The sequence below is a fragment of the Varanus komodoensis genome, unplaced genomic scaffold (genome assembly GCF_004798865.1).
Source record: "Varanus komodoensis strain SLA01 unplaced genomic scaffold, ASM479886v1 scaffold43, whole genome shotgun sequence".
In the NCBI taxonomy this organism is placed as follows: Eukaryota; Metazoa; Chordata; class Lepidosauria; order Squamata; family Varanidae; genus Varanus; species Varanus komodoensis.
This window is the reverse complement of record NW_025335985.1, coordinates 6,583,402-6,596,631: the sequence shown is the minus strand read 5'-3', so window position 1 is coordinate 6,596,631 and position 13,230 is coordinate 6,583,402. Positions and strand designations below refer to the sequence as shown.

Genomic DNA, 13,230 nt, shown 5'->3' with positions numbered 1-13,230 from the left:
TGGCAGGCAGCAGAGCTTCGAGCATGCATGGCCAGGGGGCCTTTCCCAGCCCCACCAGGGACTGTGCCGGGGCCCTGCTGCGTTCCACGTTCAGCCCATGCGCACGTGCGGGGCTGCAGCCCTTCCCCGGGATGCCAAGCAGCCGCCGACTGCACCAGGCCCCTCTACGCAGGACACGAGAGGAGACAGGCCAGAGGGGACAGCGGGATGGGCAACTTTTCTCTGCTGGGCAATGTGCAACGTTTTACTTTTACTTCGCATTTGTGATGATGGCTGTGCTGCATTGCTCCAGTTGCTACCCTTCTGCTTCTAATTTTACTGCAGTGTCCTTTGTACTTATTTTAAATATTTCATTAGGAACATAGACACAGAGCGAGTCAGAAGGGACCTCCCGGGCCATCTAGTCTGACCCCAGGCTCCAGCCGGCTCCGCTCACGACGTGCCTGCCATGTGCATGTCCAGCCTATCCTTGAACACCCGCACCGATGGGGCTTCAACCACCTCCCTTGGGAGCCCATTCCACACCCTCGGGGTCCCGACTGTCCGGAAGTGCTTCCTGTCTCTGCGTGTGGCGGCTGTGGGGAAGGGGCTTCGCCCCGGGAAGAGGGAAGATATCCCTTGGAAGGGACCCTTTCCGTGGAAGGGGAGCATTTCCCCTCCTGCCCCAAGGATGTCACAAACTCCCAGGCTGTTCTCTAACTCGGAGTTATCAACAAAGCAACAAAGATGCATGTCAAATACACTTTATCACTTTATTTATACAAATCTAGCTACAGTAACTAGGTGGAAAATGCGGTGGCACAGCGTTTGCGAGAAGCAAATTATACGTCCGTGGGGCGATGTTTCAGACCAACTCGCACCATTCCACACCCTCAGGGTCCTGACTGTCAGGAAGTGCTTCCTGGCATCCAAATGGAACCTTGGCTCCCTGAGCTTTGCTCCATTGGAGCGCGTCCCTCCCGCTCCTGTTATTTTTAAAGATTCAAATCCAACAGAGCAAATAAAACCACTCATAAGCAGAATGTGCAAGTTACAACAAACAGGCCTAAAGAATGTCTGGGGATCTGAAGAGCAGAGTGCAAGAGACGCTGGTGACACGGGGTCGCTCCCCTTTCCCCTTGTCCCTGGCGGCTGAGGCTCTGCACCAGTGCCTAAAGTCAACCATGGAATGGACTGCAGGGAGCAATGGCTGACCCAGGAAAAAACGAGGTTCTCCTAGAAGTTCAGCCGATCTCCTTTCTATTCAGACCCAAAAAGAGCTTAGAACAAAGCAGGGTTCCCGGGTCTTTGCCTTGGAAGAAAAAGTGCCTTTGACTCTTCGCAATGTGTGATCGCAGCAGCTGCCACATCTGAGAGTGGGCAAGAGCGCTGCTCACTCCGTGGCAGAGCCGTTGTGGTGGGCCTGCTTGAATCGCAAGGCCTGTCTCCTGCGAAAGGAACCACTGCACGTTTACAGCAGTTATCGGCATCTCCTTCCCAACACGGCATCAAGCTCAAAGGCCTTGCAAACAAAGACTGCAAATTTGTATTGATTTTTTAAAATGTACTTATTAAAGATACTATATTATACTGCTGCAGCTACTGTAATGTCTACAGGAAGCATATTAAGGTCATTCTCCTCACCTTTTATGATTTTCCCATAGAGACCATTTCAGCCACACAGCACTGTAGTTGTGTGGGCGTGTGTGTGTGGAACACAATGGGATGGCCTCCTTAACCAATAAAACTCGATGTTTGCTTGTCAGAAATATACCCACAGTGACCAAACCTTGGATGGCAGAGCCACCATGGAAATGCATTCAGCAGTTTGTTCAAATGTAGTTCCCCCTCCCCTCAAATCTGGCATGGGAGAATCCAGTTCTGGGTAAATTCTGGCTGTGTAGAATACTGATCAGAAGGAAGACAGGCCTTTGGAAACTCAGGGGAGGGATGGGAAGAGACAAGACAGATTGCTCTAATGGAACTGGATTTGCCGGTTGCATAAAATCACTGAGCATTAAAAAGTGGGAAGGAATAATCAAGCTCATGAGAAACCTGCTGAGTTCTCATTTTAAGGCGTTCAAACATCATAAAGCAGCCTTTCCCAATTTTAGGTCCCATTGTGTTGATGAACTACAGCAACAGCATCTTCTGCCATGGCCTAAAAGATAAACAGATGGAAATGTACTGATGATGACTACATTTTCCTCTCACAGATTTATTCTGGGGTGCTCTCTTAGGGAAACAGTATTCCCAAGTGTATGTTGGAAAGGGTTAATCAAGTCCTTCTTGCGGAGCCAATTCTGTGAGCAGGATCCAGCAGAACATTTGGATTTAGGAACCTGGGAGCCAACTGAGAGGCAGTTCAGACATATGAACACATTTACTTAGAGTTAGGTCCCATCTTGCCACTAAAAAACAGTGATCCGGGCAGCTATGATAGTGCCTGACGTTTATATCCCTTTTTTCCTCCTGTGAAGTCAAGGCAGCTCATGTTCCTGACAAGATTGCTGATCTATTCAGCCCATGCATTTCCCAGGCTTAACTCTGACTGAAGCATGTGGGATGTGACCACACTGTAAGATCCATCAGCCCAGAAGAACTCGGGCATGCCCAGATCTCACCGTCACTGGGGCTCCTCTCCACATCCGTTTCTGATCTGAGCTTGACAGGAGCCATCCGTTGTGCTGAACTGCACCCCCAAAATCGGTTCAGCCCACGAACAGCACCTACAACGCTCAGAATAAACCCCGCCACGGATAAGGAACCCCACCGAGGTGGGAGCCAGCACCTTCCACCTTAGTGTTGGCCAGATCCTGCCACTTCCCACCTTCTACGTACGGCAACAGGGGCAAAGGCAGCACCGCTCCTGGGTGACATACGAGCTGGCCCGGCCCGAAGACGACAGAGGCGCTGCCCCCGAGCACACGCAGCGCCTGCCCGGCGCGCTCCCCGATCCGGGGCCTTCAAGCGCTCGCTCCAAAGGGCCAGGGCCTCGGGGCGGCGGGCCGGGCTGCCCTCATCCCGGCCTCGGCAACAGCGCCTGGGCCCACCGAGCAATGGGCCGTTCGCCGCGCGTTCCGCGGCCCAGCCTGGCGGAGATGCGCCCCGAGACGGCCGCGGCGCGTGGCTGTGCCCGGGAGGCGCCTGCCGCGGACCTCCAGCGCGCCCCGGCCTGGCGAGCCGGGAAAAGGGCCTGCGGCTCCATTCATTCCCTGGCCGCGGTCCTGGCGGCAGACGGGGCCCAGCCTCCGCACTGGGCGCCCCCGGAGCCCTCCGCTCAACCCGGCCGGGCCCCGCGAGCCTTGAAGCGGGCCCCAAGCCGCACGGTCTCCATAACAACGCCCGAGTTACCCATAGCAACGGCGCAGCACGGCGCTTCCGGTTTGGAAGAGCGGGCGTTCCGCGCGTCTTCCAGGCACTTACCATAGAGGCTAACGGCAAGCGACGCCGATCTCCATGGAGACGGAGGCACGCGACCCTGCAGCCCTTGCCGGCATTTCCGGTCCCCGTCGCCGCGCTGTTCGGCCTTTCAGTGGTCTGGCTCTATGTTCTTCCGGCTTCCCTACTTCCGGTCAAATCATTTTCGATTGGCCGTCTTCCTCACGGACTTCCGGTGGCCAAGATGGCGGCAGTGGCAGCCGTGGAGGTGCAGCAGCTGCAGCGTCGGCTCGACGCCTTGGAGGAGCGCGTCTTCGGGGCGCCCGCCGGGGCCGAGAGCGCCGCGGATGCCCGCAAGGTAAAGCCGCCCGGCCGGTCCCTTCCGCGGCGGTGCGGCCGCTCTTGCTGCTGGTGACGCTCCCTCGAGGCGGCGGGGCGGGGCACCCGCGGCCCTCCAGCCGCCGTGGGACTCCAGCTCCCATCATTCCTCAGTGCTCGCCAGGCTGGCTGGGGCTGATGGAGCTCGGAGTTCCAGGAGAGGTGGAAGGCCGCACGCGCCTCTCCCTGGTGCCAGGCGCTGGCTGCGAGTCCCGTGTACTGGGGGAGAACAGAGCCCCAGAGATGGAGGCGGGGAGGGGGCGCCGCCATGAAGCCGAAGGAGAGTGGGCGGAGTGGCGTGTGGTTGGCGCGCAGGGCGGGACTCGGGAGACCCCGGATCTAGTCCCCACTCGGCCATGAAGCTTCCCAGTGACTCTGGCCCCGCCACTGACTGTCAGCCTTATACATTTCACGAGGTATTGTGAGAATAAGATGGAGAGAAGGAGGATTATGTATGTCTCCTTGAGCTCCTGGCAAGAGGGAAAAAGGCGGATGTCAGAAGAAAAAGCAAAAATAGCTAAGCAATTTCATTACAGTACCATTTTTGGGCAGTCCTGCAGTGTAGTCCTGAACATGTTTACTTTGATGCAGAGCCCCCCCCCCCCCCCGCAGCAGCGACTGGATTTACTGTCAGACAGGAGGCAAAAGGCCACTGGGGAACCTCAAGACATAGGAGGAGTTGCTTAGCTCAGCATCAGGTGGCTGCTAATTCTGGAAAGGAAAAGCAGGCTGAGAACAACGCACAGAAGTGTAAAGCGAATGCAAAGCCAGGATAATGGTGAGGATGGGTAATGAAGGCCCGCAATTGCTCCTTTCTTGCCTTAGGGTAACAGAACCCGTTCATTTATCTTCCCAATAAGGACATTTACCCCCTTTTAACAAACCTCTCCTTATTAAAACTGGTGGTGCCTTTGCAATGGCTCATTTCTTAGCTTTTTATTATAGCTTCCTTCTTTCAATTAGAATTATATCTACTTGAGCCTCTGAAAAATTACTGGGAGGACAGAACAATATGGCTATGCAATCGATTATAAATGAATGTACTTATTTCAATTGTGACACCGGAATGGGTGTCTTGGCAGAAGTCCAGAAAATTCTGAGCCTGGGCCAGTTACCTCTTTTCATCTGCTCAAGGCAGTGAACGACAGAAGCTAGGCTGAGAGTGGCTTGTACCTCAATAAACTGAACAAAGGGTTGGTCCATTGCCTTCAGTAGACAGTTGTCTGAGCCATTTAAATAAAGTGAGTGAGCAATAAGCGTGCTTTTGCTTGCTTGCCTGCCTACCAAAGCATTCAGTGTAACTCAGAAGTTTGTTCACAGCAGAGGTTTTTCAAAAGACAGGCCATCTGCTTTCTGGTTTTACGTAACTGATAGAATAAATTGGGTTCATTGCAACCTGTTTTTCTCTTCTTTTTATCTTGCTGCTTATGGGAAGTCAGGCAGGTCTTAAAGCTGACTCAGCCACGGGATGAATTTTGACTGTTTGGGGCTCAGTCCAGGCATATGCTGAGAAATAACACATCTCGGCACACATGGAGACAAAATTTTCCCAGCAATTAGCAGCCTTAGTTTGTTCCTTTGGGCCCAGAATTCCACCGATTCTCTCTTGTTCGGTGCGCTCCTGCTCCCTATGCTGTGCTGAGCTAATTCCTCTCCTTGCTGGCATGAGAACTGCGTTGTCCTTGCCCTGCTCTCAGTTACATGTGGGCTGGGCCTCCTCCTCAAACTGGAGGAAGTTAACTAGTGGGGTGCCACAGGGTTGAGTCCTAAGCTCAGTTTTCTTCAGCATCTTTATTAATGATTTTGATGAGGAAGTACAGGGAACAATAATCACATCTGCAGACAATACATAACTGCGTGGAATAGCAAACACCCCAGAAGACAGAATGAAGATCCAGGGCAATCTTGAAAAACATGAATGCTGGGTTGAAAGCAACAGAATGAGATTCAATAGGGACAAATGGTAAGTCCTCCACCTAGGAAAAAGAAATCAGATGCAGCAATACAAGATGGGGAATATGTGGCTCAACAGAAATGAAAATGAAAAAGGCCTAGGAATTATTGTGGTCAACAGGCTAAATATGAGCCAACAATGCAATGCAGCCACAAAAAGGGCAAATGCTATTTTGAGATGCATTAATAGAATCCAGATCACGAGAAGTAATAGTTCCCCTAGACTCTTCACTAGTCAGACCTCATCTGGAATCCTGTGTCTAGTTGTTGTTGTTGTTGTTGTTGTTGTTGTTGTTGTTGTTGTTGTTGTTATTATTATTATTATAACATTTCTATGCCGCCCCTTGCCGAAACCTCGGGGCGGCTTACAACATGATAAAATACATTGAAATACAATAGTACATAATAAATTACCATTAAATATAACAATACAAAAAATACATTGATTTACAAATACAAAATTAAAATTATCAGTATAAAATAAAAATATAGGAGGAGAAAGAGAAGGAAGAAGAAGTTGCCCAGGCCAGAGTTCTGGGCACCAAGATTTGAGGAACATGCAGAAAAATTAGAAAGGGTCCAGAGGAGGGCAACAAAAATGATCCAGGGTTTGGAAACACTGCCCTGTGAGGAGAGACTGGGTTCTCCCTCAGCCTTGAGAACAGGAGACCCCTAACCCCAATCCTCTTCTCACTGATACCAGAGTGTATTTTATTTAGCAAGCTTCTATGCCGCCCCATTCGCCGAAGCCTCGGGGCGGCTCACAAGGACACAGAATAATCACCTCAAGTTGCAGCAACCCAGGTTCAGGCTAGTTATCAGGAAAAGTTTCTTCATTCACTGTGAAGAATGCAACAGCGCATAGAAAAGCAATGCAACAGTGGAACCAGCTGCCTGGAGAGGTGGGGGGCTCTCCCACACTGGAGACATTCAAAAGAAACCGGACAGCCCTCTGAGTGGGATGGTGTAACGTGATGTCCTGCAACGGTAGCGGTTGGAACCGATGGCCTTCTGCCCCTTCCAACTCCACTCTTCTATTATTTGTTGCATTTTAGCCGCAGTGGAACCATCGTGTGAGGTAGTTTAGGCTCAGGGTAGCCCAGTAGGTTCTGTGATGGACAGAGATTTGAACTATCTCTCTTTCGTCTTGAGTGAAACACAAGTCATGCCCCACTCAGGTTGCTGTCACACGCTTTTTCACTGCTGTGAAAATTACTCCCTGGAGAAAGGCTCTGGGAGGTAGGTGAATGCAAATGGTTCCATGTTCCACACTAGAAAAAGCAGAGTTTCTCCCTAAACTGTGCACATTTAAATTTTCTGCTTTTTGTGTGTGTTCAAGTATACTGCTGTTTGTGTGAAGTTGTGTAAAGTTGATCTACATTGTTATTAAGAGTATTTTTTTCTCTTCTAGATAGCAGATGGCTTGGTCAAAGTCCAGGTGGCCTTGGGGAACATTGCAAGCAAAAGAGAGAGGGTTAAAATTCTTTTCAAAAAAAGTATGTACTTTAACTTTTTCAAAACCATGTTGTTGGTTTCAATCAAACTTAAGCACTGCTGAAATAGAAACATAGAAAACAGAGCGAGTCAGAAGGGGCCTCCCGGGCCATCTAGTCTGACCTCCGGCACTAGCCGGCTTCGCTCACAACATGCCCACCATGTGGACGTCCAGCCTATCCTTGAACACCCTCACCGATGGGGCCTCAACGACCTCTCATGGGAGCCCATTCCACACCCTCGGGGTCCTCACTGTCAGGAAGTCCTTCATGGCACCTAAATGGAGCCTTGGCTCCCTGAGCTTTGCTCCCTTGGAGCGCGTCCTGCCTTCCTCTGCAGGGGAGAACAGGTCTCTGCCCATCTCCATGTGACACCCCCTCACACACCTGTATGTCGCCAACAGATCCCCTCTGAATAAAAAGGTGATTGCTGGATATTGCAAAAGCATGAAGGGTCTATTGAAGGAGGGCAGTGCTACCGGGGGGAGGGGGGGGAGAAGTAGTTTGTGGAGCACAATGCACAACCCTCTTCTTCTTTTAAGGTTGCTGGGACTAGCATAAATCTTTGGCACAATCCTCTTGGTTGCCCCTTTGATGACTGGAAGCCCCCAGACTCTGTGGCTTCTGATCATGCAGGCGGGGTGGGAGGCCTGGCCTAGCCAGCCTTCCCCTCCTTGTTCTCCAGCCCTGCATGTTGTGCTAGACGGACTGTTTTGCTTGTCCAGTCGTGGTCCTTCAGAGCGGGAGGGAAAGAGGGTGGAGAAGTCGCAGGTCGGTTCGCAGCTTGGCAGTTCAGAAGTTCCTGTGTCACAAAACAACCCTGGATCAGCACTGCTGGGTTCTTAAAGTGGGAATGGGAAGTTGGGGTTCCTGCCCCGTGCTCACCCCGCGCTTACTGGGTAAGCAAACCAGAAACTGCCATCATGATTTGTGGACAAGGTCATAGACCGCTTAAGGCCATCAAGTGATTTTGGGAGCTCGAGGTAAGTGAATCTTGTCCCTTGTGGCTCCATTTTCTTGGCTGTTGTTACTTTCAAGAAAGTATAAGGGAGCTCATAACTGGCTGCCATACATTCTGCATGAATCAACAGTCTTTTCCTGTTGTTACAATGTTCTAACACTCCAATTCTCTCTCATTATTTGCCATTTCTGGACCAAGTTGAAGATATCCTAAAATATTTGGATCCTCAGTACATTGATCGAATGGCTATTCCAGATGCTATGAAACTGCAGTTCATCTTGGCAGGTAATTCAAGAGAGGTTTTCATTTTTTAAACTTGGAAGCTCTGGGTGAGCCTCTATATTTCAGGGAATGGTCTGAATGCCATCGTTGTAGTTACTTAAATCTTGTGTTCTTTAATCGGCAATCCTGCACTCACCTGGGAATAAACCCCAGTGAACCCATTAGGACTTCGGAGTAGATATGCACTGTTAAATAGTCCTAGATTTTTTTAACTACCTGGTCATTCATTTGCTATAGTGAGGGTAGAATATGTTACCTGTGGCCATAAAGGTACCACTCTCAGGTTTGTTGTTGTGTCCTCCTCCATCAGAAGAGCAGTCGATCATGGCTCAAGCAGCCCTGCTGGAGCAGGTGAACAGCCTGCAGCCCTACCTGGACAGTGCACACATCAAAGGTGAGTCCCTAGGTCTGTCCCTTACTCTCGGAACCAGACTCTCCTTTGTACCGGGAGATCAGAGCTGTATCTGCTGCGCATTTCGCCAGAATCGCAGTTCTTCAGACTCTGATTCGGTGTGTGTTAGGTTTTTTCCCCACATCCGTGCTTATGCCTTCGTGTTTGCATAATAAAAGCATGCCATCGTCTTGTTTTGTAAGATTGTTACCCCTTTTGAGCAGAGCTTGTTCTTTTTTAATGTAACCCCATCACTGTGAAAATGCTCACATTGAAGAAAAGCACATATCCTGTACCATTGTTTGCCACTTTCTCCTCCTATGACTAAATGTTCTAATTCCCTGAGTCCGACACGTTTAAAAAACAGCATAACTTACGTTCTTAAGCGTCATTCCTAAGAATCAACAGCCTGGCCGTCCTTCTGCTCTCTCTTGCAGCTGCTCCTGACCATGCTGCTAAACTGCAGAGGCTTTCCCAGATCCACATTCAGCAGCAGGTAGGCTGACTGCGTGGTGGCAGCAGAGAACGGGGGCATGGTTTCAGCTTCTCACCTCAGCTGTGTCGCAGTGGAACAAATGTGGCCATATACTTTTGGGGTGTTTTGAGGTGCTGCAATTGGTAACAGTTTCCCCCCTTCAAAGGAATCTTCTTATTAAAAGACAGATTCCTCTTGATTAGGGAGATAGGTTACTAAGCCTTTGCAGCTTTGCCTTGAAGGTGCAGACTGCTGGGGCAGGCGAGGGCCATTTGAACAGAGAAACACGGAAGCATAAAAACGACGAGTCAGAAGGGGTCTCCTGGGTTATCCAGTCCGACCCCTGGTCCCAGCCGGCCCTGCTCATGACATGCCTACCATGTGCAAGTCTGTGAAATATTAGAATGAATAATTGTTGACCAACACTGTCAGCAACAGCAAGCAAAATAAGGAGGAAAAGCATAAAAAATGAATATATAAAGTTTCAAGTTTTTGTAGCCAGTCTCAGTTGGAGAACCAAACAACAATCCTCCCAATCCACTTTTACCAGAATGAAATTTAAAGCAGGTTGTAAAGCATTGAGCCTTTGAATGAGATGCTTTAAACAAACAGTTTTGTCTTCTACAAGTGTTGCAGACCCTGTCCTGGCTTGCCAACAATGCAGTGCCTAGCAGCTTTGTATGGCAAGTTGCTAATTGTCCTTTGCTACAATCTGCCGTTGCTGCAGCGAGAGGCAAAGGGCGGGATGTCGTTCCTTGCATGGAGCTGGGTCTGGTTCAGAGAGAAATTGAATCCAGTTAGGAGGGATCGAGAATAAAGCAGTGGCACGATCCTGCCGTGTGGCGCTGGGCACATGCTGGGAACACTGTCCACCAACAGAGGCAGTCGTTAATTATTTTGAAAAGTGGCTGTGTTTTCCGGATGATTCCCCTTTCTCTTGCCTGCCTTTTGCAGTGGTTTGTTTAGTTGTGTATACACCATCTTCCAACAACTTATTCTGAAAGCAGTTAACTTTAGATACCACAAGTAAGCACCTTGAAACCTCATCTCACATTTCCGCTTGTGTTCCACGGGCACTGATTGGCCATGATGCTGAATGGCAGTTCCGCCTGCCGGGCGTGAGCCACGGGGGGCCTCTGGCACGGCTGCAGAAAGGAGTGTGTACTGTCTGCCTCCATCAGCCAAAGTCACAAACTGGTTAATGGTAAGCAGGGCTGGTTTGAAGCAAGCCAGGTTCAAGTTACATTTGCACCACATTACCAGCCTGACAGTTTAGACACAACAAGTTGTGATTAAGCCAAGATTGAAGGAAAGCTGCCCGATGTTGAGTGTTCATACCAGAGGGTAAGCAGGGAATGTAGAAGCCCAAGTTTGTTGGCAGCTTAGTTCTAACCTGCTAGTAGCTTTGCAGACTGTTAGGAGAAGATATCTGACAGAACTCCCGTGATGTTGCAGGACCAGTGTGAAGCAGTGTCGGAGAATGTCCGGTTGCTCCTAGAGGATTACAACAAAATGGTATCCTTTCTACCGCAGCGCACGCAGCAGGGGTGGCACAGCCCGTGGACTGCCGTGCCGTGCCGCACCGCTGTGTGGACAGAAGCCGCCCCTCTTCTGTCACGCCAGCTTTCCTCCGGCTGCCACGGTCTGCCGGGCTCCGCCTCTGCTGCTGCTGTTTTGGTCGAGCTCCCCAGCCTCCTTTTCCTTAACAGACCCCTCCAGACGCTTCTCCTTTCTAAGCAGTTTGTCCAGTGGGATGACATGCTAACCCAGCTAGAAGCAGCCAAGCACCTGAAGCCTGCGTCCGAGTGAGGGCGGAGCGGTGACTAGGCCTGCTGGGGCCGCTCTGCCTCCTTGCCCCGTGTCTCTCGAGATCGCAGCGGCCTTCCCGGGCCAACCATGGGCCACAGGCGTCCCTGGGACTCAGCAGTGCCTGGCCTGGCCCTGACACGGCGGCAGTCGCCCTCCATACTCTCCGTTCTTCCCAGACTTTAGCGGGAAGAACTCTGCATCTATCTTCGCCCCAGTCTTTAACGGTTCCCTTAATTTATTTTGGTTCCTCATTCCGCCAGTGGGAGCACGTGATCTCTCAGGCTGGTTACGGATTCTCTGGATCCTCATAAAACCCTCATGACCTCTAACATTCCCGTGGCCGCCACCTGTTCCTCACAGAGAACAGCATCTGTGCTCAGTTCATTAACTGTACAAATTACATCCACTGTTCTGAAGCTGGTAATTATATCAAAGCATGTACTCACTTCTCCACACTACAACAATAAAAGCATCATTATGTTAGATCTCCGTCCCACAATGCCTCATACCTAGTTCTGAAAACAGGATTGTCTGCTCCTTGCCTAAAACAGCATTTGGGCACCTGCTACTTGTCAGGAGGGAGAATTCCACCCATGAGAAGGCACCTCCGAGGGGGGGCATCTGCGTGCGAACATGGTGCGTGCACAGAAAGCTTAAGCAGCTGATCTTGCTGGGGAGGGGTGGGGAAGTTTCAGGTTTTCTGAGTGAAGTTCCTCAGGCAGAGTGTGAGAAAGAGAGGAGAGCTTTTCAGAGCTGGAGCGGGAGGGAGATGCAGGGGGAGTTCCCCCACCTGTTCAGGAGATGAAAGGTGAAGCAAGTGTCTGGCGTACCCTCTCTCCAGCCCCTGAGCAGCAAGGGCCATGGCAGGGGTCCTCAAACTTTTTCAAAAGGGGGCCAGTTGAAAAACGGCGGTGCTGGGTGTGGGGCAGAAAGGCGGTACCTGCAGCATGCACGGGCCGGGGAGGGGGGGTGCAGATGGGGGCTGCAGCCAAGAAATTAAAAGATGGTTGTTCCTTGGGAGGAAAGCTGTGGCAAATCTAGACAGCATCCTAAAAAGCAGAGACATCACCCTGCCGACAAAAGTGCGTATAGTCAAGGCTATAGGTTTCCCAGTTGCAATGCATGGCTGTGAAAGCTGGACCACAAGGAAGGCTGAGCGCCGAAGAATTGAGGCCTCTGAATTGTGGTGCTGGAGGAGACTCCTGCGAGTCCCTTGGACCGCAAGGCGATCAAACCGGTCAGTCCTAGAGGAGATCAACCCTGGCTGCTCTTTAGAAGGCTGGATCCTGAAGATGACGGTCAAATACTTGGCCACCTAATGAGAAGGAAGGACTCCCTGGAGAAGAGCCTGATGCTGGGAACAATAGAGGGCAAAAGAAGGAGGAGACGGCAGTGGATAAGGTGGCTGGATGGGGTCACTGGGGTGGTGGGTGTGGGCTTGGGGGGACTCCGGGGGACGGTGGAGGACAGGGGGGCCTGGAGAAGTGTGGTCCATGGGGTCGTGAAGAGTCAGGCTCAACTCTGACTGAAAACCACTCGAGGGTGCCGGGGCTGCGAGAGCATCTCACAATATCTAGTATGCTGCCCCCCCCCCCCGCTGCCCGCTGCCCGCTGCCCGCTGCATCTGGTGACTCACTGCAAAAAAAAGGGCAGGTGTTATCAAGCAGGTGGGCGCCCCTTTGCACGCCTCCTTTTTATCCACCAGCTCAGCTGCTCAGGCCAACCGGTGGCGCGTTCCTGGCCGGATGGCGGGAGTCCTGGAGCGGAGCCACGGAAGCCCCTGCCCCCGGCCGACGGGCAAGCGCGGACGAGGCGGCTTCGGGGCTTCACGAAACCGTCCCTGTTCCAAGAAACTGTCCCGACTGCCCGTTTCCCGCTTGCGCGGGCACTCCGTTTCACGCGGTGCTCGGGTTGGTTCATCCGGAGCCCGAGCGGCGCGCAGGTGTCACCCATCGGCGGAACAGGTACGTGCGGGTGCGGGTGCGGCGTTGGAAGAAATGATGCCAAGCGCCCTGGCGTGCAAGGGCCGGCCGCCGGCCCCGCTCCGCTCCCCGGGAGGCCGCGCGCCCCCCGGCCCGACGCAGCCCGCCCGCTGCGCGCCGGCAGAGGAGGGGCGGCGCTGCCCCGG

At 51.9% G+C, this 13,230-nt stretch overlaps 1 protein-coding gene across 1 annotated transcript; it reads left to right on the top strand.

The window, feature by feature from the left end:
* The first annotated feature begins 3,581 nt into the window (after positions 1–3,581).
* DCTN3 (dynactin subunit 3) lies at positions 3,582–11,587 on the top strand. Its single transcript, XM_044444043.1, has 7 exons — positions 3,582–3,718; positions 7,103–7,187; positions 8,344–8,430; positions 8,738–8,821; positions 9,256–9,314; positions 10,749–10,808; positions 11,013–11,587. Exons 1-7 carry the CDS (start codon positions 3,605–3,607, stop codon positions 11,100–11,102), a joined length of 579 nt encoding a protein of 192 aa, XP_044299978.1. The 5' UTR covers positions 3,582–3,604; the 3' UTR covers positions 11,103–11,587.
* The last annotated feature ends 1,643 nt before the right edge of the window (positions 11,588–13,230 follow it).

Bases quoted from the DNA above. Each gene is read 5' to 3' on its own strand.
- DCTN3 (XM_044444043.1), top strand. From the start codon at position 3,605: ATGGCGGCAGTGGCAGCCGTGGAGGTGCAGCAGCTGCAGCGTCGGCTC. The intron at 9,315-10,748 runs GTAGGCTGACTG...GTGATGTTGCAG, and splicing joins AGATCCACATTCAGCAGCAG to GACCAGTGTGAAGCAGTGTC. The intron at 10,809-11,012 runs GTATCCTTTCTA...AGACCCCTCCAG, and splicing joins TAGAGGATTACAACAAAATG to ACGCTTCTCCTTTCTAAGCA.